A 23,864-nucleotide genomic window follows, 5' to 3' on the forward strand; every position below is an offset into this window, starting at 1 on the left:
TGGGCTACAGTCCTTCATTACCTGCTTATAAAGTGAGCCTAAGAGAAATCGCATTTAGTTGCCATTTAAATTAAGACTCCTTTATTTAGTTGACTATTAACTGTAGTTCACATCCAGTAAATGTGAACTGACAAAAGAATGCACCTTAACATTTAATACTGTTATTCAGAAGTTATTCAGATGGCTCGCTAAGAGACGTACAAGCTTCAACAAGCATTTGTTGCTCATGAATTAGGGCATAATCCTTTCTCTGTCACTCGCCTCCAATAAAAGCTCTGCGATGCAACAACGTTGTTCAGCCATTGTGCTTTCTGCCTTTCAGGCTGGATGTGGCTTGATTTGTTCTGTCTGGTGGACTAGTTGTAACAAGAACACATGAATTATGTACAATTATTTAGTATTCTTTTTTTTAAACTTTTCTTGTTGTTTAATGGTATTTCATACTTTTTTTTTTAAGTTAAATATTTTGCTTTTCATTGCATTTACATTCACATAAGAGTAAAAGTAGCAGCATTTTTAAAAATGAAAACTATCTGACTAATGAAAACTATCATATTAAAGAAATTATATATATTATATAGATTTCTAAATAGATTAGATTTAAAAAGAGATTCTATGCTTCTTTCTGAGTTATTCTTTATGAGCTTTTTTTGAGGTGAGATCCTATTTAACATTAACTGATTTGGAAGGATTTGAAGGTTTAATCAGAAAATGCCCAGATAGGGTCTTAATAATGTGCATTTAAAGCACTTTGTGTAGGCCATGACTTATAAATGTAGAGTACACAACCAGCTCAGATATATATATAATTTCTAAAAACTGCTCTTCAACCAGATAATTTCTTTAAATTGTTATAACTGTTATAGATATTTATTTTCCAATTGTTATTTGGTTAATGAAAGGTTATTACCTTCTTAAAAGACTTCTACCTAGAGCCCTCTCTGATAGGAAAACATTGGGTTCTACATAGAGTTTTTCTCTTTTCTCTTCACTTTAAGTGTTTCTGTAGGGGAAAATCCACAGAACCCTAGTAAGGACTCTAGATTTAATCTTTTGCATCTAAAAGTGTACATAAGTCACACATTGACTTAGTTTAGTCATGGTGCTTGAAATTGCTATACAAATCAGGCCTGACTGTGCATTATTTTCAGCTGATGAAAATGTGTAACAAAATGTTAGCCAAGCTTTTGTGATTATGCGGCCTCTTTCTTGTCATCTCTGAGTTAAATTCCTGGCTTCATTAATGGATGGTGTGTTGTTTTAGTGACGTTCAAAAGGCTTGCTCTGGCTCTGTGGCCTCCATCTTCTCCTCACTGGCTTTGTGTCCCACTGAACTAGTGAAGTGTCGTCTGCAGGCTATGCACGAAATGGAGGCATCAGGCAAGATCGCTGGTGGACAGAAGAGGTAATGACTATAACTGGGCGTCATATTAGTCAACTACAGGATTTACAGAAGCATTCAAACATGCTATTTTGTGTACACTCACATAATGTAGTGTGGTTGTTCTCAGTTTATATTTATATACAGTAAGGTTTCAAGATGCATAGCCTTTTCAAGGTACTGTCTCCAAATGAATTCGTCTCATCCTTTCTTTTTCTTCCTCCCTCAGCACTGTGTGGTCTGTGGTTAGGCATGTGTTAAAGACAAACGGTCCTCTGGGTTTTTATCAAGGCCTTTCCACTACTGTAGTACGTGAGATTCCTGGCTATTTCTGCTTCTTTGGAGGCTATGAGCTGAGTCGATCTGCTTTTGCCCGCACTATGGGCAAGACCAAAGAGGACATAGGTAACCTGGCTATAATCTGATTATTAAGTGCTTTTCAGTGAAATACAAAACACAGTAATAGAGTTGAAATCATTGGTAAGTTTGATTGAAGTTTTAATTTTTCTTCTTAATTTTCTTGATTTGACTTTGATAAAAGGCTACATGTCCAAATTAAATTGAGCTCTATTTATATACCATAGAATATACAATTTAAATTAATCTGACAGTAAATTGTCTTTAAATAGTCTTTTTTTCTGAAGTTATCTTTATCAATCTGAGGGAACCCTAAAAGATTCTATGTAGAACCCAAAATTATAGTGTTTACCTGTTAGAGAGGCTTCCAAGTAGAACTGCTTTAAGAAGTAAATAACCCTTAAGTCCTCAGAAAGTCTTTGAGAAACCATTTGATTGCACAGGCAAGCAATATGTGGGGTCTTTCCTGGACTACAAGATGTTGACGTGATGGCACATCCTAAAAAGTACCCGTATAGTAATGTGCACATCTGTTTGGCAGGCATCCTGCCACTGATGTTTAGCGGTGGGTTTGGAGGGGCCCTTCTCTGGCTAGTTGTCTATCCAATAGACTGTGTGAAATCCCGCATTCAAGTTCTGTCCCTGGCTGGGAAACAAGAAGGATTTATAAAGACATTCCTTGGAATTGTACGCAATGAAGGTAAGGGTTCAGTTCTTTTGTCATTGGAGAGATAGGTTTACCCAGAAGTTTAGTATGTTGTGCAGTTTTGTAGGTGAGAGGTTGAAATATTTCAGTGACTATACAGTATATTCCAAAATTAGCTTGGTGATCTAAGTATAATATTCACAGGGATATTTTTTTGAATCTACATGGTGTTGAGTGCAAACTCCCAAACTAGAATTTGAGCCTTTACATATTTATGATATAAATATGTAAATATTTTTAATATTTAAATCTTTTCTAATAAATTTAAAACCAGAAATGTGACTAAGCACACCTCATGATTTTATTTTCTCTTTTCCAGGAGTGCGACCTCTGTACTCAGGTTTAACTCCAACTATGATCCGGACATTCCCTGCTAATGGCGCACTCTTTCTGGCCTACGAATTTAGCCGCAAGACGATGATGAAACACTTTGATGTGTGACACAAGGGTCCATAATTCCTTTTAAACATTCTGTGCTGTCTGCACATTAGAGGTGCTTCTATATTTTAAAAGATTATTCCAAATAACTTTAATGCTGACTATAATTTTTTAAAATGTATTTTATTTTATGTTGGTATGAATAGTAGTCATATGGTTCATACCCTCCACGTTGTCTAATCTATGTTTAGGACTTTTTATCTGCCTGGTCAGGAAAATCTATATATAAGAAAATATTTTCCTAGAAGCACAAATAAGGGTATTTTACCCTTTTTGTCATTTTAATTTGCACCTTGAACTGTATGCTTTTTCTGTCATTATATATTCTGCCTTCACACAGTTCTTTGCACAGTGTAGTCACATAATGGAAATGTTGAGTTCAAAGTACTGTCGCCATGTTAGACTACTAGGTGCACAGCAAGACTTAAACACAATGAATAAGGGTGTGTCACATTTAAAAACATCTTTACAATTGCAGTGAACACAATAAAAAGTGATATTTTTATATTATAGACATTTCCAGGAAACTTACATGTCCAAAACTGTCCTGGATACTCTACCTTGACAAATTGGACAAGTCTTCCTGTGCCATCTTTGTGCAATTTTGTGCTTGGTTTTTGTGTGTTGGTTTTTGTTTTTGTTTTTTTCTTCTCCAGACTTTGGAGGTTTTACCTCTTTTTGGGATCTGGAAGAACAATGTTAAGGAGTCCATTCAGGTGAATGAACAAGAAAAACTTTTAGGTTATATCTCTATAGCATTTCCATTCCAGTGGAGTTTGTGTCTATGGTGAGCAGTGTTATGGCTCCCAACATACCCAGCATTTGAGGGAGTAGTGGACTTCTAATTCAACAATAACACAATGGTTCCTGAGAGAACCAGAGCTATTGTGAATATAAACAATATACTAAATAGAAGTTGTGCTGTACGTGGACTACTTTTCATTTTACACAGTTATAACTGTATAGAGAAGTACCATGTTGGCAATTTGCAAATCAAATAAACATGATTTCACTAATTAAAATGTCTTTTAGTTTTTAATTTTGTGAACATCTATACAAGAGAATATAAATAACATAACTCACAGGGCTACTTTTTGAACTGCAACTGCAGTCTGATTTTTTTGTTTGTTTATTTATTTTTCTTTGTTTAGATGTTAAATGACTAGAATGCATTAGATACATTATATCTGTATGAAAACATTTATGTCCATATTCAAGCATACGCTTAAGGCCAGCTTTGCCCAAATTCACATTCCATATTTTAAATCATCATTTAAACACTCCTCATATAAGTATATCTGACTGGATTTAGAAATACTACTACTAATAATAATACAAAATGCAAATTTAAAAATTTCGGTTCTTTAAATTAATCAGTGTAAAAATTACTATAGATCATGAAAAGTACATTTAGTAAGAAAAAAGTCCTATGAACAATAAAGAGGTCAATTTAAATATATATTTTTTAACTGGATTTAAAATCACCCACTGAGATGGTGTTCCTCGTGTTCTCTGTGAGATACAGTAATATCCTTGAGATTAACAGCAGACCTGTCTCAGCTATGCAAAGCACGGGGGATGGGCTATAATGCTTCAGGGAATCTGTAAGAGCTAAACCATTCAGAGCTTTAAATGTAATGCTGAATGTGTAGTTTATAAGGAACTTATTAGGCTGCCATGGTATTGAATAATGAAAAAGAATGGTGAAATATGCACTGACTTTCTTTTCCTGGCAAATATGCAGTCTATCTGACCCAACTGAAGGTTACAATAGTCCAATCTAGAGAATATAAAAGCATGCACAACTTATTAGAATATTTCTCATTTTGGCTATGTTTTTCAGTTATAATACTCAGTGATTCTTAAATATTGTTTAAATTATAAACCAGCATCTGTATGGTTAGCTCAAGTTCCTTAAATCTAGCGTAACTGCAGATTTCATAATATAACTATCAATTTCTAGGGTGAAATCTCCAACCTTATCGAGTACCAGACATCTGTATTTTTGTTTTAATAGAATTTAGGAGAAGGAAGTTTCTGTTGTCTTGAATGAACAGAAACTTCCTTCTCCTAAATTCTATTAAAACAAAAATACAGATGTCTGGTGCTCGATAAGGTTGGAGATTTCACCCTAGAAATGCTTGTGTCGAATGAGTTCCACAATAGAAGTGACTCCTTCATAACTGTTGATGGAACAACAAAGAGTTCATCTCCACGGAGCAGTTTAGAGGTGGATCCTGGAGAACCGGTCTAGAAGCCAAAATACTGCACACACCTGATAAATACATAATGGCAGGCAGGGCTGTTTCTCAAACTTTGAGGGTCCTAAATGACATCCTGTATACTTAGAAGGGCCCCTGGTGGCCCTGCCTGGTGGGGGACACAGCAGAATATTTCAGCAGACCAAACCGAGCATTTAAATAAATACTGTGACAGAATGTAGGTAGGAAAATTGCCTGTAGTTCAGTGACTCCATGAGCTTTTTTCACATTTTTTCCAAATACATGCACTTATGTCAATTATTTTTAAAGGATCACAGATTTGCTAGAATGCTAGAATCATTTGCTCAGAAAGGACTGAATGTTACAGATTGTCTTTTTACTAACTCTAGTTTCTAATTTACTAACTCTATCTAGTGTGAACAGTGCAGTGATGATGTGGCTTGTTAAACTTTTTTTTTTTTTTAACAAGCCACAAAAGTTGATGAGAAAATAAAACATTTAAATGATGTCAGAAGTGTGCATTTAAACTACCCACTTTATGTTTAAAACAGATTTTTTTTTTTAAGTTTAAAATCTGTTCTGGTATTAGTTATTATTCATTAGTACTCATGTAAATTACCACTACAAACCAAAACAATTATTTCAAACTCAAAGGTGAATATGTAATGTCCAGCAGAGTGCGAATCCATTCTCTTATAGCCCAAGAGTGTGCAAATGAATGCTTCTTATGAATAGCCTGGGTTTAGAAAAACATAAGAAGCCATTCAGACACAGAAATGGTAAAAGAATGTATGGGGGACTGCCCAATCTGCACTATGGATGAGCCACTATTGTTTATGAGGATCCAATGACATACTCATTGTAATATTTAGCTCCATAGAGAGTTAATAGAGGCCCATTGGGGCATGACTCATGCTGCCTCATGGTGAGGTCAGGTGATCAGCCAACAGGATATATCAGGCAAAGGCAAACCACAAAAACCAGGAAACAAAGTCCTTGTGCTGTCAGTGTGCTTAAATTGTGTGTGGTTGTATTTGAGTGTAGGTGTGTTCATTCAGTACGTGTCTATGATGTACAGAACCATTTCTATTGCATAGATTGAACAAGGGAAAGAGGGATTATGAATATCCATACATCAAAACCATACATATAATATCCATACATCAAAACCACTCAAAACGAGCTACTAGTCTGTATACCGGATAAGCATGTTATTGACTCTCAGCTGCCTATTACAGGGTTACTCTAAAATCTCATAGAGTCTGATAGCCTCTTAATTTTGTTTGAGGTTATGTCATTAATGTCATCCTACCCCATCAAAATCTATTGTCATGAGTCACTGCTGTTCAAACTTTTAATTGAATACTCACATATCAGCCGAGTCTGGAAAGGCTCTGATGGCAGAAAAGACTCCAGGAAAAGTGATCATTTCTATAAATAGAATTTACACAGTTGGTTTATAAAACATTTAAACAAAAATAGCTGCAAAAAGTACCAAGACATATTAATGAAAGAGTCATAGAAATTTTGTGTAGTTTAATCCAAAGTTGATAGGCATGTAATGGGTTGTCAAGATTATTTGAAAACAAATGTTGAAAATGGCAGCTGAGTTACATGTAGATTGTTTCCCCTCCAAATTACATTAAACTGTGAGAAATCAGCATTGTGCCAGATGATACCCAAAACGTTATATTTAGAGACCTTTAATTAATTTCTAAATATATAAAAGCCAGTTTTCTGTTGGCTACAGGGCAGGGCTTTTTTATTTATTTTTTATTTTTAATAATTACAGTTTGTTATATTCATTTTGATTTGAATTTTACTTGCTATGGACACTTTTTTGGACGGCTACTACTTGAATATCAAAGTAGTAAGAATTGTGAGCATGTGTGTAGTGTTATGACCATTATATATTGGTACAGAAATTATTATTATTATTATTATTATTATTATTATTATTATTATTATTATTATTATTATTAATCAAATCAAATAATCAAAGAAAAGCAGAGAAAACCTTTGCTTTGATAGTTTATTTCTTATCTGAGCATGGTAAGGCAATTATTTAATTAATTTAATCTAAAGTTAAGTTAAATGTTAATAGATTATGCAGATAATGCGAAAATTTCAGCTGTTTTCAGTGAGTTAGATCACCTGGCTCAACTCGCAAATACAAGCCGTCTCCTCTAGCCTATTGCCCTTATATATATATATATATATATATATATATATATATATATATATATATATATATATATATATATATTCTGTCTGGTTTATATATATATATATATAATATAAACCAGACAAAAATCCATTACAGAATTAAGACCTGAAGCCCTGCCATATTTTGTAAAACCCCAGTGAGTAAGCGGAGATAATCAACAAAAGATCTGATACAGTGTGTCTCAAGAAGACCTGATTTTTCTGTTCTGATTAAATCAGCTACCATTACGTCCCTCCTCTTTTGTCCATTGACCTTCCCTTTTGTATTCATTCTTCCACACCAGACTTCTTGTGCTATTTCCATTCAACGTCTTAAGAATGATGCAGCAACATTTTAACAGGATGGCCTGAAAACAAGGTGATCACAGAAATACATCTACACTTCTGTAACAAGTATAACAATGCTGAGACCTTGACCACAGCTCTAACAGTCTGCCATGTATGATCATAGATTTCACAGAAGACACATAACTCGTTTTTTATTAATTGCATTGGGTTTTTCCCCCCCAATAGTTATAATTTGCAAGTTGTTTTGTAGAATGCATAACCTTAAATTTTATTTATCTTGAAGCTTTGCTAAGAGCAGTATTTAATAAGTAGCCTCTATTTTGTCTTTATTTTGTATATTATATAACGTGCCAAAAAATGTTTTGTTCCACCCAGTATTACAGCTTGCTTGAGTGTGTGTGTGAGAGAGAGAGAGAAAAAAAAAAGAAAGAAAGAGAGAGAGAGAGAGAGAGAGAGAGAGAGAGAGTGTGTGTGTCTGTATGTAGCTAAGATATAAGCCCCACCCTTTTTCATGACAGAATTAGAAGCTCCTGGAGTGACGTATCTTCTTACACACCATGCAGCAGCCTCCAAACAAAACAGAGTGACTTCTTCTCTGGATATGATGAACAAAAACAGGATTGACAGGGAAACAATGGACAGAAAATCTGACAGCGTAATACCTATTATACAAGGTATATATATATATATATAAACATGTATCTATTGATCTATGAAACAATTAATCTGAGAGTACTTCTGTGATATCAGATAGACTACAGAAAGTCAATTGTGGTGTCAGTGTTTTTCCACAGTAGCTTATTTTAATAATAGAGAGGGAGAACTTTAGTCTAACTTTATAATGGAAATCAATCTTAAACAAAAAGAGCAGTAAACTGTTCTGCTGTGCGAGGTCTCTGAAACATGCATAGTCATGCTTGGCAAGTAGAATTGCTAATGACTAGTGCTGTATTTTCTGTAGAGAAAGACTATCTGGAATCATAAGATTTTACTGATTGCAGCATGTACTGTAGTATTTATTAAGAAAACAGCAGATTGGAGGACATGCATAAGGCAAAATATGTTAGTCGAAAGTGCAGTTCTCTACCAAGAAAGACTTTGCCTCTTAAGTGTCTTAAGTGTTATGTTTCAGATGCTTTGGACATAGGACTTCAATAAGGAATGGGTGTGTAAGTGGTTGTGCGAATGTGCCTTGCGATAATCCCCGTCCAGGGTTTCCCCGCCTTGTGCCCTGGAGTTCCCTGGGACAGGCTACAGGTTCCCCATGACCCTCAGGGGGCCTGTTTCACAAAGCCGGTTTTGGTGAGTTTAGTTTGAGCAAACTCGGTTTTTCCGTCTCAACAAGCCATGGTAACGCGCCATGGTAACACGCTACACGGTTAACCTGCTCTGGTACAGGTTTTATTCTGGGTAACTCTAACTCAATTTGGACCAATCAGCTGTGAGCAAATTGATATAAATCTGATGCATCAAAGCTAAGTCTTTAGTGTTTGTAGAGATGACTTCACCATTTATGGAGCTTGGAGTGCAAATAATAATGACACTTCGACGGGAAAGAACTTTTACAGACAGACACAGTCCCCCTGGCTTCTCCTGAAGACCATCTGTATGAAAGCTATGGATTTTGGGCAGATGGTATATTTTATCTATGCTGGCTTCTTGAGCCACACATTAAAAATCTGGCATGCTGATTAAATAAATTACATGAAATATGTTGGGGTTATAAATTTCCAGTCTGTTTATTCTCATTGTGAGCCTGTAAAAGTAAACTTATACATGTACACAACAGCAGTGTTCCCGAGCTGTGTGATTTTTACGGTTAGTGTAGGTTTACATTCCTCATATTTTTGCATAATAATTTCCTGCTCTTCAACTGGAAGTATGCAGGGGACTGGGGTGAATTGGACTGCACCGTTAAACTTACCTCTGGTCCCAGCACCTCACTCTCAGGAACCAAATTAATACACTTTGGAATCATATAAAACCTGGCTGCACGATTTTAATCGTCACCATGTTACAAAGTAGTCATGTGGAAGGAAGGTCATTTTAAGACGTGCCAGTGAAGGAATGGATATAGACTGTGATACTATGGCTAACATGATAACCATGGCTGCATGTGACATTATGAAGCAGAAAAATCAATACTGTAACATCCAAGCTTTCTTTAATTTAAAGTTTTAATTTCCACATCCCAGTTAGACAACTGAATAAAATTGCCATACAAAAATATTAATAATAATAGATTTTTTTTTTTTAAACAAGCATTTTAATTTACACGAACTTTAGATTTGTTTACTGAACCATAATCTTGGTCTTTTAATTGTTAATTGTGCTTACTGGCATTCTGAAGGGATCACACTGTCATCACACAATTTTTAAAGTCAATTTCTCTCCTCATCAGATGACAGCCCTCGTTCTTTGGGTTTCTGTGGCTGGATTTTACTCTTCATCTCTGTCATTTTCACCATAGCCTTGTTTCCTGTCACCATATTCATGTGCATCAAGGTATGTTTAAGATCTAAAATTAAAGTTACAGGCTACAGTAGGATTGTAATTAACTCTAATTTTCTAAATGTTGGGATCTCAGTGATTACATCACTTGTAGTCTGTAGTCCAAGAGAGCATAACTGGCTCTGCTCTCTGTGTGGGAAGATAGCCTTTCAAACATTGTCATCCTGCTAGATAGATACAGTGCCCTCCACTAATACTGGCACCCTTGGTAAATATGAGCAAAGAAGGCTGTGAAAAAATTGTCTTTATTGTTTTTGTTATAAAAATTCACAAAAATGCTCTCATGGATATCAAACACTTGCAAACAAAACACAAGTTTATCCAAAAAAAAAAAAAAATCTTTGTTAAATATAGGTGCGCAACAATTATTGGCACCCTTTTAGTCAATACTTTGTGCTACCTCCCTTTACCAAGATAACAGCTCTTAGTCTTTTCCTATAATGCCTGGTTGGAGAATGCATGGCGAGGGATCTGAGACCATTCCTCCATACAGAATCTCTCCAGATCCTTCAAATTTCAAGGTCCATGCTGGTGGACTCTCCTCTTCAGTTCACCCCACAGGTTTTCTATGGGATTCAAGTCAGGGGACTGAGATGACCATGGCAGGACCTTGATTTTGTGGTCAGTAAAACATTTTTGTGTTGATTTTGATGTATGTTTTGGATCATTGTCCTGCTGGAGGATTCAACCACGCCCATTTTAAGCTTTCTGCCAAAGGTAGTCAGGTTTTCATTTAATATCTGGTGATATTTGATATTTGAGTCCATGATGTCATGTATCATAACAAAATGTCCAGGTCCTCTGGGAGAAAAACAGCCCCAAAACATTAAAGAGCCACCACCATATTTAACCGTGGGCATGAGGTACTTTTCCATATGGCTACCTCTCTGTGTGCGCCAAAACCAACTCTGGTGTTTATTGCCAAAAATTGTAGAAAATCCAAGATGCAACTAACTTCTGCAAATCTCCAGCTGTGAACCTTGGAAATTTTTTGTCCACTTGAACCATCCTCTTCACAGTGCGTTGAGACAATATAGACACACGTCCAATTCCAGGTTGATTCATAACATTTCCAGTTGACTGGAATTTCTTAATTATTGTCCTGATGATGGAAATTGGCATTTTCAATGCTTCTGCTATTTTCTTATAGCCACTTCCCATTTTGTGAAGCTCAACAACCTTTTGCCACACATCACAACAATTTTCCTTTGGTCTTACCCATTGTTATGAAAGACTAAAGGAATTTGGCCCATGTGTTACCTCATATTTATACCCCTGTGAAACAGGAAGTCATGGTTGAACAATTTCCTGTTCCTAGTCACCCAGGTGTATTAAAAAAAGTGTAAAATATCAATGGGAATATACATCAAATATATTTTTCTCATGTGAATTCAAGGGGGTGGCACACCTAAATTTAACAAAGATATGTTTTTTTGATAAACCTGTGTTTGTATGTTTCCATTTTTGTGAATTTTTTCACAGCCTTCTTTGCTCATATTTAGCAACGGTGCCAATATTAGTGGACGGCACTCTATGTTGGTGGGGGATAATATGAGAAAAAAATTGCCAATGAAATTGAAAGAAAATTGGGTAAAAGTATTGTGCTTTTCTATATGTTATTTCCGCCCCCTAATTCAGCTCGTCCAGGAGTATGAGAGAGCTGTGATCTATCGTTTGGGTTGCATTGTTGACAGGAAACCAAAAGGACCAGGTATAACAGCATCTTCAGTTTATGAAATGGTGATAATCATTTAATGAATCTTTTAGGAATTAATGAATTTCTAATTCCTAAATGTTCTATTACTATCTGATGCTTCATACATTGTAAGTCAGAATATGTGGAAAGTTTTATCTTTTTTTCGTTTCCTCTGTTCTGCAGGAATGTTTTTCGTGGTGCCGTGTATTGATACTTTTACAAAGGTGGACTTGAGATCTAAGACATTTGAGATTCCACCTCAAGAGGTACAATCATCATTAGGGTATAATTCAAGTCTCAGATTTGAAGCCTAGATCTCGCTAAACAGCATGCATCTTTTCTCTGAGCACAGATTCTGACAAAGGACTCGGTGACAGTGTCTGTAGATGGTGTGGTTTACTTCCGGGTCAGTGACCCCATCTTGTCTGTAGTTAATGTGAGAAATGCTGATGAGGCAACCCGCCTGCTGGCACAGACCACACTGAGGAACGTCCTGGGCACTAAAAACCTGTCAGAAGTGCTATCAGACAGAGAGGGCATCTCCCATAGCATGCAGGTTTGGAAAACATGATGTCTCACTGATCATAATGTTATGATTTTATAGCAGTATAACCATACTCACTGGCCACTTTAATATGTACACCGGTACACCTGTAATTTCATGAAATTGTCCTATAAAGCGTCCAATAAGTGGAAGTGACACAATGCATAAAATCATGCAGATACAGGTGAAGAGCTTCAGTTAATGTTTGAATGGGGAAAATATGTGGTCTTAGTGACTTTGACTGTGGCATAGTTGTTGGTGCCAGACAGGCTGAATATTTTAGTAACTGCTGAACTTGATATTTTATGCCCAACAGTCGTAAGAGTTCACACAGAATGGTGCAAAAAACAAAAAACATCCATTGAGTGGCAGTTCTGTGGGCAGAAACAGAATCTGAGGCTACAGTTGGCCCAGGAATATTTTTCCAATCCTTAGCTGTCCAGTTTCAGTGAGCCTGTTCCTCACTGAAGTCTCAGATTCCTGTTTAGGGTTGATAGGAGTGGAAGCCAATGTGGTCTTCTGCTGCTGTAGCCCATCCTTCACAAGGTTTGACATTTTGTGTGTTCTGAGATGCTTTTTCTGTTCACGAAAGTGAAAGTGGTTATTTGAGTTAGCCTTCCTGTTAGCTCGAACCAGTCTGGTCATTCTTTTCATTTTTCCCACCATGCTAAGTAAATGCTAGAGACTGTTGTTTCAGATTGGTTTTTAAAAAATAAATGTAATGCATGAATGTTTTTTAATGTATTTAAAATGCGTCTCCTTGCTGTGAATAGAACACAGGGCTTAAACAGGTACATGACAGTATGGCAAACAAATGCCTTGGTTGCATTATTTGTCTAGATTATTAAAATATGATGAACAGCAGTCAGGCTACACTACCCTTCATGTCTCTGTGCTATCTTACTGGCAGTTTGTCCTAGATGAGGCCTCACATCCATGGGGTATCAAGGTGGAGCGAGTGGAGATTAAAGATGTTAAACTCCCTCTTCAGCTCCAGAGAGCCATGGCAGCTGAGGCTGAAGCCTCCAGAGAGGCTCGTGCTAAGGTGAGTTTTATCATCAGTCCCGAGTGCACAAAGCTGTGGAAAGGCAGGGTGGAAACTTATCATCTACAGAAGTTCCCAGTCTTATTTTGCAACACTTGCAGAAGACTCAGTTATTCATAGCTCTGGATGACTACCTTACAAAAATAATGTTCACAGTGGAAATATCTTGCATGTAGCCAAAATGTAGCTAGTATTACTTATTATAACATTATTATACTATAAGTGTTCAATATAAATAAACAAAAACTAGTCAGCCTATTTTTAGAATTTTATACTAAATTAAAGTTTGAAATGTTTTGTTCTGTTGGCAGATAATTTTCCTATTTTCTAAAAATAAATGATTGAAATGTGCAACTTATTTACAAAACTCGCAAGCAAACTTACATTTGCTCATTGATGGACACTTGTATCCAAAACGATTTAGAATATAGACCGGATACAACTAGGCAGATGAGGGTTAATTGTCTTGGTCAAGAATAAACAGTGGCAGAATTTGAGTTCAAACCTTCAGATCAACCCAAAAATCCCAAATCCGTAACCAGTGAACAACCCCTTCCTTCCTTCCTTCTGTCCCTCCATCCGTGCATGTATGAATTATATGCAATTTAATAATATAATATGCTAATAGTGGAGATTATGGTAAGTTTTTAAGGAAATGCTTGGCAGGACGATCAGTACTGCTAAAGTTTCTATCCCCTTCTCCCCTGACAGCTATATATGAATAATGTAGAAGGTTTTGGTTTTGATGGTAAAACAATAGTAGTGTTAAAGTTCAAGGTACACAATGTGAGTGTGTAATCTTTGCATTCGTCATTGATAAGTAAACACTATGTTCATTTTTAATTGTTCTAAATGGATGGACTGTTATGGACAAACCTAGTGGAGTGTGTTCTGGATACATGATAAAATTATGATATTTGAGTCTTAATGTGGTTTGTGTTGTTTTTGAAGGTGATAGCAGCAGAGGGAGAGATGAATGCATCACGGGCCTTAAAGGAGGCCTCTCTGGTCATGTCTGATTCACCTTCAGCTCTGCAGCTCCGTTACCTCCAGACACTCAACACCATCTCAGCTGAGAAGAACTCCACCATCATCTTTCCCATGCCCATTGACATATTGCAGCACTTTGTGTCCCGTAAATGATGTTCAATTATAAGTCTTCAGTAACAGGTTGTACATGTCATTTCATATTGTCATATATTATCAAGGAGGGAACTCTGGACTTCATTTCCCAGCAGCCACTGCACTATACTACATCAGTGTCACATGACCACCTGCACCTGTATCACGTTTTTTGTTTAACGAGCACTCATATATATAGCCACTGTTTGTACTGCTTCCTAGTCTTACATATTGTCTATCCATGCTTTTGTCCAAGCTTCACTGTTTAGTTTTGCCACTGTATTTTGCCTCGTGTTATTGTGTCTTTGTTTTTTGTCTGTTTGTTTATTAAATGTTTGAAATCTGCGATTGCTTCCGTCTCTACCTTTGAACCGTGACAGAACATAAGACCTAAAACTCGGAAGCAGCAGATTCATCATGAAATACCTGGGCATCACTCTGCCACCTATGTTCAAGGAGAACTACGCTATGCTACGCCAACAGGAGGAGGAGTACCAAGCTGCGCTACATAAGCAGCAAGAGGACATGGAGGAGTCCAGGTACAAGTGGGAGCCTGTTAACTGGGCTAGTACCATCTCCCACCCTCCCTCCCCTATTATGGATCTAGTCCAGCAAACGGAGTCAGCAGAGAATGTAAGTCAGCCTCCCTGCTCGTCTGAGGACGCCGCTCAGCCTTTTGGATCAGCTGAGGATGTCGCTCAGTCGCCCTGGTTGACTGAGGACGTTGCTCTGTGTCCCGACATACTCAAGTGCTCCCCTCTGTTCGCCAACCCCATGCACAACGCCACTGTGCTTGTCTGCTCCGCTGAGGAACTCGCCCTGCTTTTCTGCACCGCTGAGGGCATCGCTTGGCTTTACTGCTCCGCTGAGGAAGGCACTCCGCTTTTCTGCCCGGCTGAGGGCGTAATCTGCCTTCCTGCTCGGCTGAGGACGGCACTCAGCCTTCCTGCTCAGCTGAGGATGTCGCTCTGCCTTCCTGCTCGGCTCAGGGCGTCGCTCTGCCTTCCTGCTCGGCTGAGGACGTCGCTCTGCCATCCTGCTCGGCTGAGGACGTCGCTCTGCCATCCTGCTCGGCTGAGGACGTCGCTCTGCCATCCTGCTCGGCTGAGGACGTCGCTCTGCCATCCTGCTCGGCTGAGGTCGTCGCTCTGCCATCCTGCTCGGCTGAGGACGTCACTCTGCCTCCATGTTCCGCTGAAGACGTCGTTCCTCTTCTTTGCTGCGCACCGTATGTCTGCTGCACTTCCTGCTCCACGGAGGGCATCATTTCCCCCTCGTGCTTCGCGGATAGCATCGTTCGTCCCTTTGGCCTCGCGGAGAACCTCGCTCCCCTCTCTGGCCTCGCGGAGAACCTCGCTCCCCTCTCTGGCCTCGCAGAAATCTTGGAGCTTCCCTTGGGCCTCACAGAGAACATTGCTCCCCTCTCCTGTCCTGCTGAGGAAGTTGTCCCACTGTTCTGCCCTGCAGAGGACATTGCTCTGAGCTCCAGCCCTGCTGAGGACACAGCTCTGCTTACCTGTTCCACTGAGGACGCCGCTCTGTTACCTGTTCCGCTGAGGACGCTGTTCTGCTTGCCTGTTCCACTGAGGACGCTGTTCTGCTTGCCTGTTCCACTGAGGACGCTGTTCTGCTTACCTGTTCCGCTGAGGATGCCGCTCTGCTTACCTGTTCCGCTGAGGACGCCGCTCTACTTACCTGTTTCGCTGAGGACATCGCTCTGCTTACCTGTCCCACTGAGGATGTTGCGTTGCTTTCTTGTTCCGCTGAGGATGCCGCTCAGTCTCCTGGTTCAGCTGGGGACATTTTGCCCAGGGGGCCAGGACTGCCAGAGGGAGAGAGTGCATTTTGGGCGCTCCGGGAGAAGCGCCCTTGGGGGGGGGGCAGTTCTGTCATATAGCAAGGAGGGAACTCTGGACTTCATTTCCCAGCAGAAATAATAATAATTAAATAATATAAATAACAATTATTTGATTGTTGTTTTTGTATAACAGCATGATTGCGAGTGTGATATTTCAGTTTTATAAATAAGAAATTAATATTGAGTAACTAACATTTCGGCCACAATAATAATTTGTTTATTTTTGCTCAGCTAGCAGAAATTTATCCTAAAGAAGCCACATGACCTGTTCCACACGTCCGTTCTTCCTTTTCATCTTCACCTGGCGAGCTTTCATACAGTATTCTAAGTCAGAAGTTATATTTATGAAAACTGTATCATTTGCTATATCCACTGATGATGTCGGTAACTCTACTATAGTAACGGTTTCAGTGGGACTGTTGCTAGAGTTGGAATTTTATGTGGCGAACAAGCAGAGTGATTCAAACAGAACTAACTGTTGTATAAATAGCATACAGGTCTTTCAGGTTCACATTTATAGTCAGTATATCTCCTACAATGTTAAACTGTAATGCTGATTTACTTACAATTACCATAACTATGAAAACTAGCTCATAGCTGCAGTTTACTGTATTGTACATTGAGCTTCTCGATATGAAATTAGTTAATTCACACCTTCAGTTTGGGGATTGGCCATCACTGATGACTGTGGATGAACAGCTGCTTCAGGTTGATATATAACAATAGTTATGATACTTATTCTCATACTCACCTCTTTCATAACTTGAAAATGTCTGCCATCTTGTAGGGAGTCCATTGTCTGGTTTGTCCTGATTATAAAAGATAATGATGTACCAATACATACAATACATACTGTGAGGTATGGAGGCAGATTATTAAATAATATACGTATTATACTGGTCTTGTGCTATCTTCTAATATATTCTTTTTCTTGCCTGGTGAATAACATTCACCTTGTTGTCTAATTATTCATTTAACATCCAAATAGATAAGAACATAGAGGAGACTAGAGGTAGGCATACAAAACACATCTGGGTTTTTTTATTTTGTTTGTGTGTGCAAATAGTAAATGGTCTGCTTTGGATAAAAGTGCTTTACACCGGTTCTCATTCATCCAGTCACACACACACACACACACACACTCACACTCACAGAGCTGCCATGCAAGGCACTAACTTGCCATCTGGAGTAGCTTGTGGTTCAGTGTCTTGCCCAAGGACACTTCGGTATGTGGAGTCACATGGGCCGGGAATCGAACCACCAACCCTACGATTAGTGGACAACCCGCTCTACCACCTGAGCCACAGCCACCCCACAGTGTATGTTTGATTTGCATATCTTTGCCTATACAGCTCCTCAGGTCAAATACAATATTTCACTGCTGATAATTAGGAGCTGAACATATTGTTTTTTTTTTAAATTAATTTACCTTTAATTTTACCGAGAAGTCCTATTGAGATCGAATGATCTGTTTTACAAGAGAGACCTGGCCAAGGTGGCAGCTATGCAAACTCACAGTAAAAAAAACAACAAAAAAAAAACACAACATGTACTTAGACACCGAAATATTTTACCAAAAACAATTACACAGCTCCTTCACCACATTCTTTATGATTGCCTTAAATTCAACAATAGATATAAGTGTATTCAGATTTAAATCTTTTTGCAATTTATTCCATGTCCAAGGTGCATAATAGGAAAAAGCAGTTTTCCCCAGATCTGTCAGAACCCAGGATACATTAAAAAGTAGCCTAAATGTCTGTTGGCACAGTAAGTGCAATGGGTAGTGTTTTTGCTTCATAGCTCCAGGGATCCCTGTTCATTTCTGTGCATATCGTCTCTGTGTCTGTGTGGGTTTCCTCCCACCTACCAGAAACATGTAGGTAGGTGAATTTGTTGTGATGTCCTTCTTGTGTGAATATGTGAGTGCATAGTCCAGGGTGTATTCCTACCTTTTGGACCCATATACATCCTGACACTTATTCATTAATTCAAATTAATGAATTGCTGCTGTACACTTCGGTGTAGGCTTTATTATTTACATTTATGGAATATTGCAGACACACTTATCCAGAGCGACTTACATTTATCTCATTTATATAACTGAGCAGCTGAGAGTTAAGGGCCTTGCTCAAGGGCCCAATGACAGCTTAGTGGCGCTGGAAGTTGAACTCACAACCTTCCAAACTAAAATATTGTATTAAAACTTATATCAGGATTTCTATAATTGTTCAAAGTGCTATATAAATAAAAATTGACTTGAAAAATACAATGCTATGGTACTGTGTCCTTTTATTTATTAATTTATAAACCAATACATTAATTGGATTTATTAGATCATACATAGCTGCTGCCTGCTGTTATACCATATAATATAACTAGTTTACGATTCTTGTAAACGGTAAATAATGATATCATTCATTCTTTTAAAAGTGCCTGATCCATGTCCTTGAATTTGCAGTTAATTCCAAAGTGCAATATATACAAAACAGATCTCTCTGAATACAGTCTAGCTCCAAACTGTAATCTAATCTATACTTATATGGTTTACAACAACAACTTAATACAACAAATCACAGCTTTAAGACATGCTCTCTTTTCAAATAAAACATATAAACAAATATAAATGTTACAACATAATTTTAAACACAGAAACCGAGAAGGAATAATGCACAGTTCAACCCTTGACTTCAACTCTATTCAGATTTTAGTTTTAAAATGAAAATGCATTTCTATTGGATTGATTCTCATTCTCATTCTCTCTCTCTCTCTCTCTCTCACACACACACACACGCAAAAGTAATAAAATCATGACAGGCTACTGGAGAACTGGATCCAATGTAATTTCAGTTTGACACAGATGGATCAAATATGAAATCCTGAAAACATTAAGCAGTATTTCTCAATCTCGCTTGATTTCTCCACAGTATGTTTAACTGATATGTTGTTCTCTAGTGATTTGTATTTTAAATATAACAATTTCATACAGTTGAAATGTGTACGTTAAAAACAGATGTTGTTGCTATTATTTGTACATCTATAGAATTTAAGAGCCTTCAAAAGAACCTTCTTAACCTGAGATTAAATTCTGACTGGGATATATGATTATACATAATACAAAATGAAATACAAAAAAATAACTACAAAAATAAAAAATACTGAGCTCAACACAGAGAATGAGACAAGCGGTTTTAGCTTTGGACGTTTGTGGGATTGCCAAAAATGAGTAAACACTGACCAGAGATATTGTCTGGTTGAGCTAAATACGATTTTGTACTGTAAAAATCTACAGCAATTATAGAAAAATTAAGTACACTTACTGTATACTGACATTTGCAAATAAATAACACAATTCATGATTATAATAAATTATCTTAAAACATAAAGGAGTCAAATATTTTACCTTCTCATTCCCACATTTGCTTTTGTATCAGTACATCACTCATATAGGTTCAGGTATTTGATATGTCTATAGTGGCGGCCAATTTTCAATTAATAATTTATCATTAGTTTCACTGGAATGGACGTACAGGCAATGGAACATAGGTTGCTGTAACTAATAACCCTTTGGCTCCCAGTCTCAGTTCCCAGGATTTATTCTTAATAATCTTATTTAATGGCTAGTTGTTAAGCCATTTATGAGCTGGTTTGTATGTGTTTGTGTAGCAGGAAAAACAGAAGAAAATGTCGTAAATGTGAATATGATTCTCGAATAGTAAAAAGCCAAAATGAAGATTGGAATTTTTCTTTTCGGAAAAGCATTATGGCTTTGAGTTTGTACATCCTGAAAGTCTCCATGGTTAACCAGAAGCCCAACTAACACAACATCATTTCAATAATTGAACTATTACAATGCTAAAGTACTTACCGTGCCTCCAGATTTCTTTTGGTACTCATTTTAAACTTAATGTTACAGACAGTAGTACATCACTGAAAATATTAACCTGCTAGCAGTTTCAGCATAACGTATTGTAGCTCAAGTGCTAACATTGAGGTACTAGCATTATGGTATTATCTTGATATACTTTTATGTTAGCTTAGCAACATTCCAATGTAGCCAGGTCTGTCTCCTGCACATGATGAAATGTCTTCAGTGTTGCCTTAGCAGGTAAATGGTATATAAATACAACATCTGTGTTCAAACGGAAGACTTGTTTAGCAGGAGGTTTGTTCAGCATACAATCAGTCCATAAGAGGAACAGCAGTGGCAGTTTGCCTGAATGGAGGCTGACATGGAGTTCTGTAAACTTTGCTGACCAGAAGATGAAGGCATGAACATTTTTTTTTTGCACTGAGAAGATAGTAGTCTTGAGAACAGCCTGATAGTGAAGTATATTAGCATAATGTAAATTATTCAAATGTAAACACTTTGAACATATTTTACTTTTCTCACTCAATATCCAATGTCAATCTGTGTTTAATATTTTTTTGAACAATGAGCTCATGAAAACCATAAAATGTTATGGAAACAGAGAATGAATGAGGAACTACTTTGGTTGTATAAGAACAGTGATGGTCATTATTTTTCTCATTGCCAAACAATAAGGACTATACAATATATTTGAAGGGGAAGAAATATCCATATTAAGTATGTGTTCTGTGTGCATTAGTGTGTAATTCTTTAAAGAAACTGAATGAATAATAATTTACTAGAATTGAAAGTACGGTTACTATCTTTGTGGAGTTTCCTGGGATGTTTGTTTAAAAAAAAAAAAAAAAAAAAAAAAAAAAAAAAAAAAAGTGGTATAGGCGGCTGCTTAGGACCCCCAGACCACCAGTGGGATTCATGAATTTTAAAACATATATGCAAAAAAGCACACCTTTCTATCATAGAGTTCTGCAGGGATGAGGTATTTTTGTAGGCCAACCCGGAAGTTAGCATCACCTTGGTTTCCTCGAGAAAAAATCCAACAGGATTATTTCACTGGCTTTTAAATTATTACCGAAAATAAGCTCTGTGGCCAACAAAAGCTTATGATCTTTACACGTTTTCTTTTTCATCAAGCCTAAATACAATCGCCAGAAGTAAAAATAAATAAAATAAAATAAAATAAATAAAGTTAGGCTATAAACGAACTACACCACGGTCGCATGACTTCAACGTCACCACCGCTAAGCTTCTGACAACTCTTTCAGTCTAATAAAAAAAACAACAAACAAACAAAAAACACCATAATTGGAAAATACTATAAATTGATAAATCTACACGTTGGAATGATTTGCAAGAGCGCGAGTATAAACACAAGGCTGCAGTAGATGAGATTTCCTGTTCGGCGTGATGACGTCTAATGTCCCCGACAACCTCTGTAGTCCCATTTAGTCACTTGCTAGCAACCGTCCTTTTCAAATCACGTAAAAGCTTTTAAAAATCACAAGTGGGTAGTACTGATGTATTTTATGTCGTAGAATAAAACATGAAAATATCTTGAGTTTGTGTTAACCACAGACCTTATTTCAGGCATTTAACCAAAAACCCATTCAAAAAACCCATTGACTTCGGGAGGATGAAACCGGAAATGCAAAAATGCTAACTCATTTCCGGGTTTTAGGACTCATTCCTGCACCACGCTATTTGGTGAAAAGGTTTATGCATCAGTCAGTTCGAGGGGGCCCCCTTGTGGTGTGAAAAGAATAGAAACTGCTATATAATTAACAATATATTATAGATCTTGCTCCGTTTTCCAGTTTTCATATTTTGCAGGCATATTTTAATATGTATCTGTTAATATGTATTTATTTTATTTATTAAACTCCCCTCATCCAAGATATATTGATTCTTTTCATTCTTAGAAATAAAATAATATAACCGGTGAGAGTAAGGGAGGGGTGGGGAGTGTCAGGGGTGACCCTGACCAGGATAAAGCACTTACAGGAGATGAATGAATGAATGATTAAGTATATGAATCTTGTATCTTGTTTATGCTTTCATTTTTACTGTTTATCCTATATAAGCTGCAAATGCTAGTCAAAGCAAAGCTTGACATACAGGCACCACAGAACCTAATTAAAACTGCCAATTTGCAAAACATGCCAGTGGTAATTAGTACTTCATTATGCATGATACAAGTAGGGTAGAAAAATCTGCAGCTCAAAACTGGCTGTGTTCATGTTTATATATGATGGTCATTAAAATTTGTTAAAACGAATAAACGAATGGGTTATCTGTCCAAGTTCTGTTATACTCAAACTGTATTACACAGAGCCCCATTTGTTCATCCAGAATTAAAATGTGTAAGACACAGATTTACAGAGGGTTTAGGGGTTTGAATTCAGACACACTCCTCCTGAGCCTCCTGAGATAACCTAGTTATCAGCACCCATTTACAGCACATACAACTCAACTGATACAGTCTATAACACTACAGAAAGCACCTTAAGTGTCTGCTTGAACTTACGCTTGATAAAAGAGGGTACAGTTGAAATGAAATCGATGAAAAGACAGAGAGAGGAAGAAAGTGAAAGAAGGATAGTGGGGTTCATCTAGGAAAGGGTGGAAGGTGGGATGGTGAGCCAGGGCCTGGAGAAGGTCGATGGAGTGGCGACTGATTTGGTGACATGTGTGGGCTCAATTCGCCCGTCTGCAGACGCCAGAGCAGCTCTTCATTTGTGCGACTCAGGCGCTTTTTCTCATTACTCTCCTTCTCCACGTACTCCTGCAAGTTAGCATTCTCTTCTGACAGTTGCCTGAGAGAATGAGGAAAATGATTAGCTTGATGCAAACTACATCCAAGATAATAATGTAACTAATATACCAAAGGCTTTCAGTTATCTAACTGTTTTCATTAACCATTTGAAGTCACAGTTATTGCCAGTGATAACATAATTCTATATCTACTACTATCTGCCCGTGTACCACAATACGCCGAATTCTCGATTTTGAAAATTCTGATCATTTTCTGTGACAGCAGCTCCGACAGTAGGTAAAGCACAGGTTTACATTAATGCACTAATACATTATTGTTTTCGATAGTAACAACTCATACAGGGACTTGTACGGCAGACGCTCCAAATGAACTGATGTGTGTGTGTAATCTTTGATATGGTGAAAGTGTCTGTGAGTAGACATTTATTTAAAAGTTTTAAAAGGCATCTCCAGTGTCAGTGATTTGTAACAGTCAAAGCTAATCTGTATCTTTTCTGACATGAGAAATTCTTCACAATGGGGGACTTTGCACTTTCTCTATTTTTCTTATTAACTTCAAAAGAGAGAAAAAGAGAGGCTGGCACTTCTATAATACAAGTGATAACAGGAACTAACTTATTTTGTGGACATTCCACAACATTAAACACAACTGTAAACTGATCAAATTTACAACTTCATTCTTTTTTTTAAAAAAAAACATTAGTCTTGAAAAACTGCTGTGGTATAAGAGGAATAAAACATTCGGTACATGCTGTTAAAGTAAATAATAAAGTAATCAAGTTCCTTTGGTCCTATAACAGCATGCCCCATCACATTTTTTTCTTACA

The 23,864-nt window shown here is 37.3% G+C and overlaps 3 protein-coding genes across 6 annotated transcripts in view; 2 read left to right on the plus strand and 1 right to left on the minus strand.

Annotated features, from left to right (window-relative positions):
- The window catches only part of slc25a15a (solute carrier family 25 member 15a), a 50,695-nt gene extending 46,697 nt beyond the window's left edge, over positions 1–3,998 (plus strand). For 2 of the 3 annotated variants that reach the window (XM_053646468.1, XM_053646469.1), the window contains exons 4-7: positions 1,265–1,405; positions 1,611–1,786; positions 2,280–2,438; positions 2,764–3,998. In XM_053646468.1, the coding sequence (XP_053502443.1) occupies positions 1,265–1,405; positions 1,611–1,786; positions 2,280–2,438; positions 2,764–2,885 (598 nt within the window). In that variant the 3' untranslated portion in view covers positions 2,886–3,998. The remainder of the gene's footprint in view (positions 1–1,264; positions 1,406–1,610; positions 1,787–2,279; positions 2,439–2,763) is intronic. The other variant, XM_053646467.1, reaches the window with a different exon arrangement.
- Positions 3,999–7,482: 3,484 nt separating this feature from the next.
- Positions 7,483–14,941, plus strand: stoml3a (stomatin (EPB72)-like 3a). Of its 2 annotated transcripts, XM_053647764.1 has the most exons (8): positions 7,483–7,688; positions 8,137–8,292; positions 10,020–10,123; positions 11,768–11,840; positions 12,009–12,091; positions 12,178–12,381; positions 13,280–13,414; positions 14,366–14,918. In XM_053647764.1, exons 2-8 carry the CDS (start codon positions 8,220–8,222, stop codon positions 14,555–14,557), a joined length of 864 nt encoding a protein of 287 aa, XP_053503739.1. In that variant the 5' UTR covers positions 7,483–7,688; positions 8,137–8,219; the 3' UTR covers positions 14,558–14,918. The 2 variants fall into 2 exon arrangements, with proteins under 2 accessions (XP_053503739.1, XP_053503738.1); XM_053647763.1 differs by having other exon boundaries at positions 7,483–8,292; positions 14,366–14,941.
- Positions 14,942–19,645: 4,704 nt separating this feature from the next.
- The window catches only part of mtus2b (microtubule associated tumor suppressor candidate 2b), a 28,854-nt gene continuing 24,635 nt past the window's right edge, over positions 19,646–23,864 (minus strand). The window contains exon 14 of the mRNA XM_053646736.1: positions 19,646–23,078. Within this exon, the coding sequence (XP_053502711.1) occupies positions 22,871–23,078 (208 nt within the window). The 3' untranslated portion in view covers positions 19,646–22,870. The remainder of the gene's footprint in view (positions 23,079–23,864) is intronic.

The sequence above is a fragment of the Ictalurus furcatus genome, chromosome 17 (genome assembly GCF_023375685.1).
Source record: "Ictalurus furcatus strain D&B chromosome 17, Billie_1.0, whole genome shotgun sequence".
NCBI lineage: Eukaryota > Metazoa > Chordata > Actinopteri > Siluriformes > Ictaluridae > Ictalurus > Ictalurus furcatus.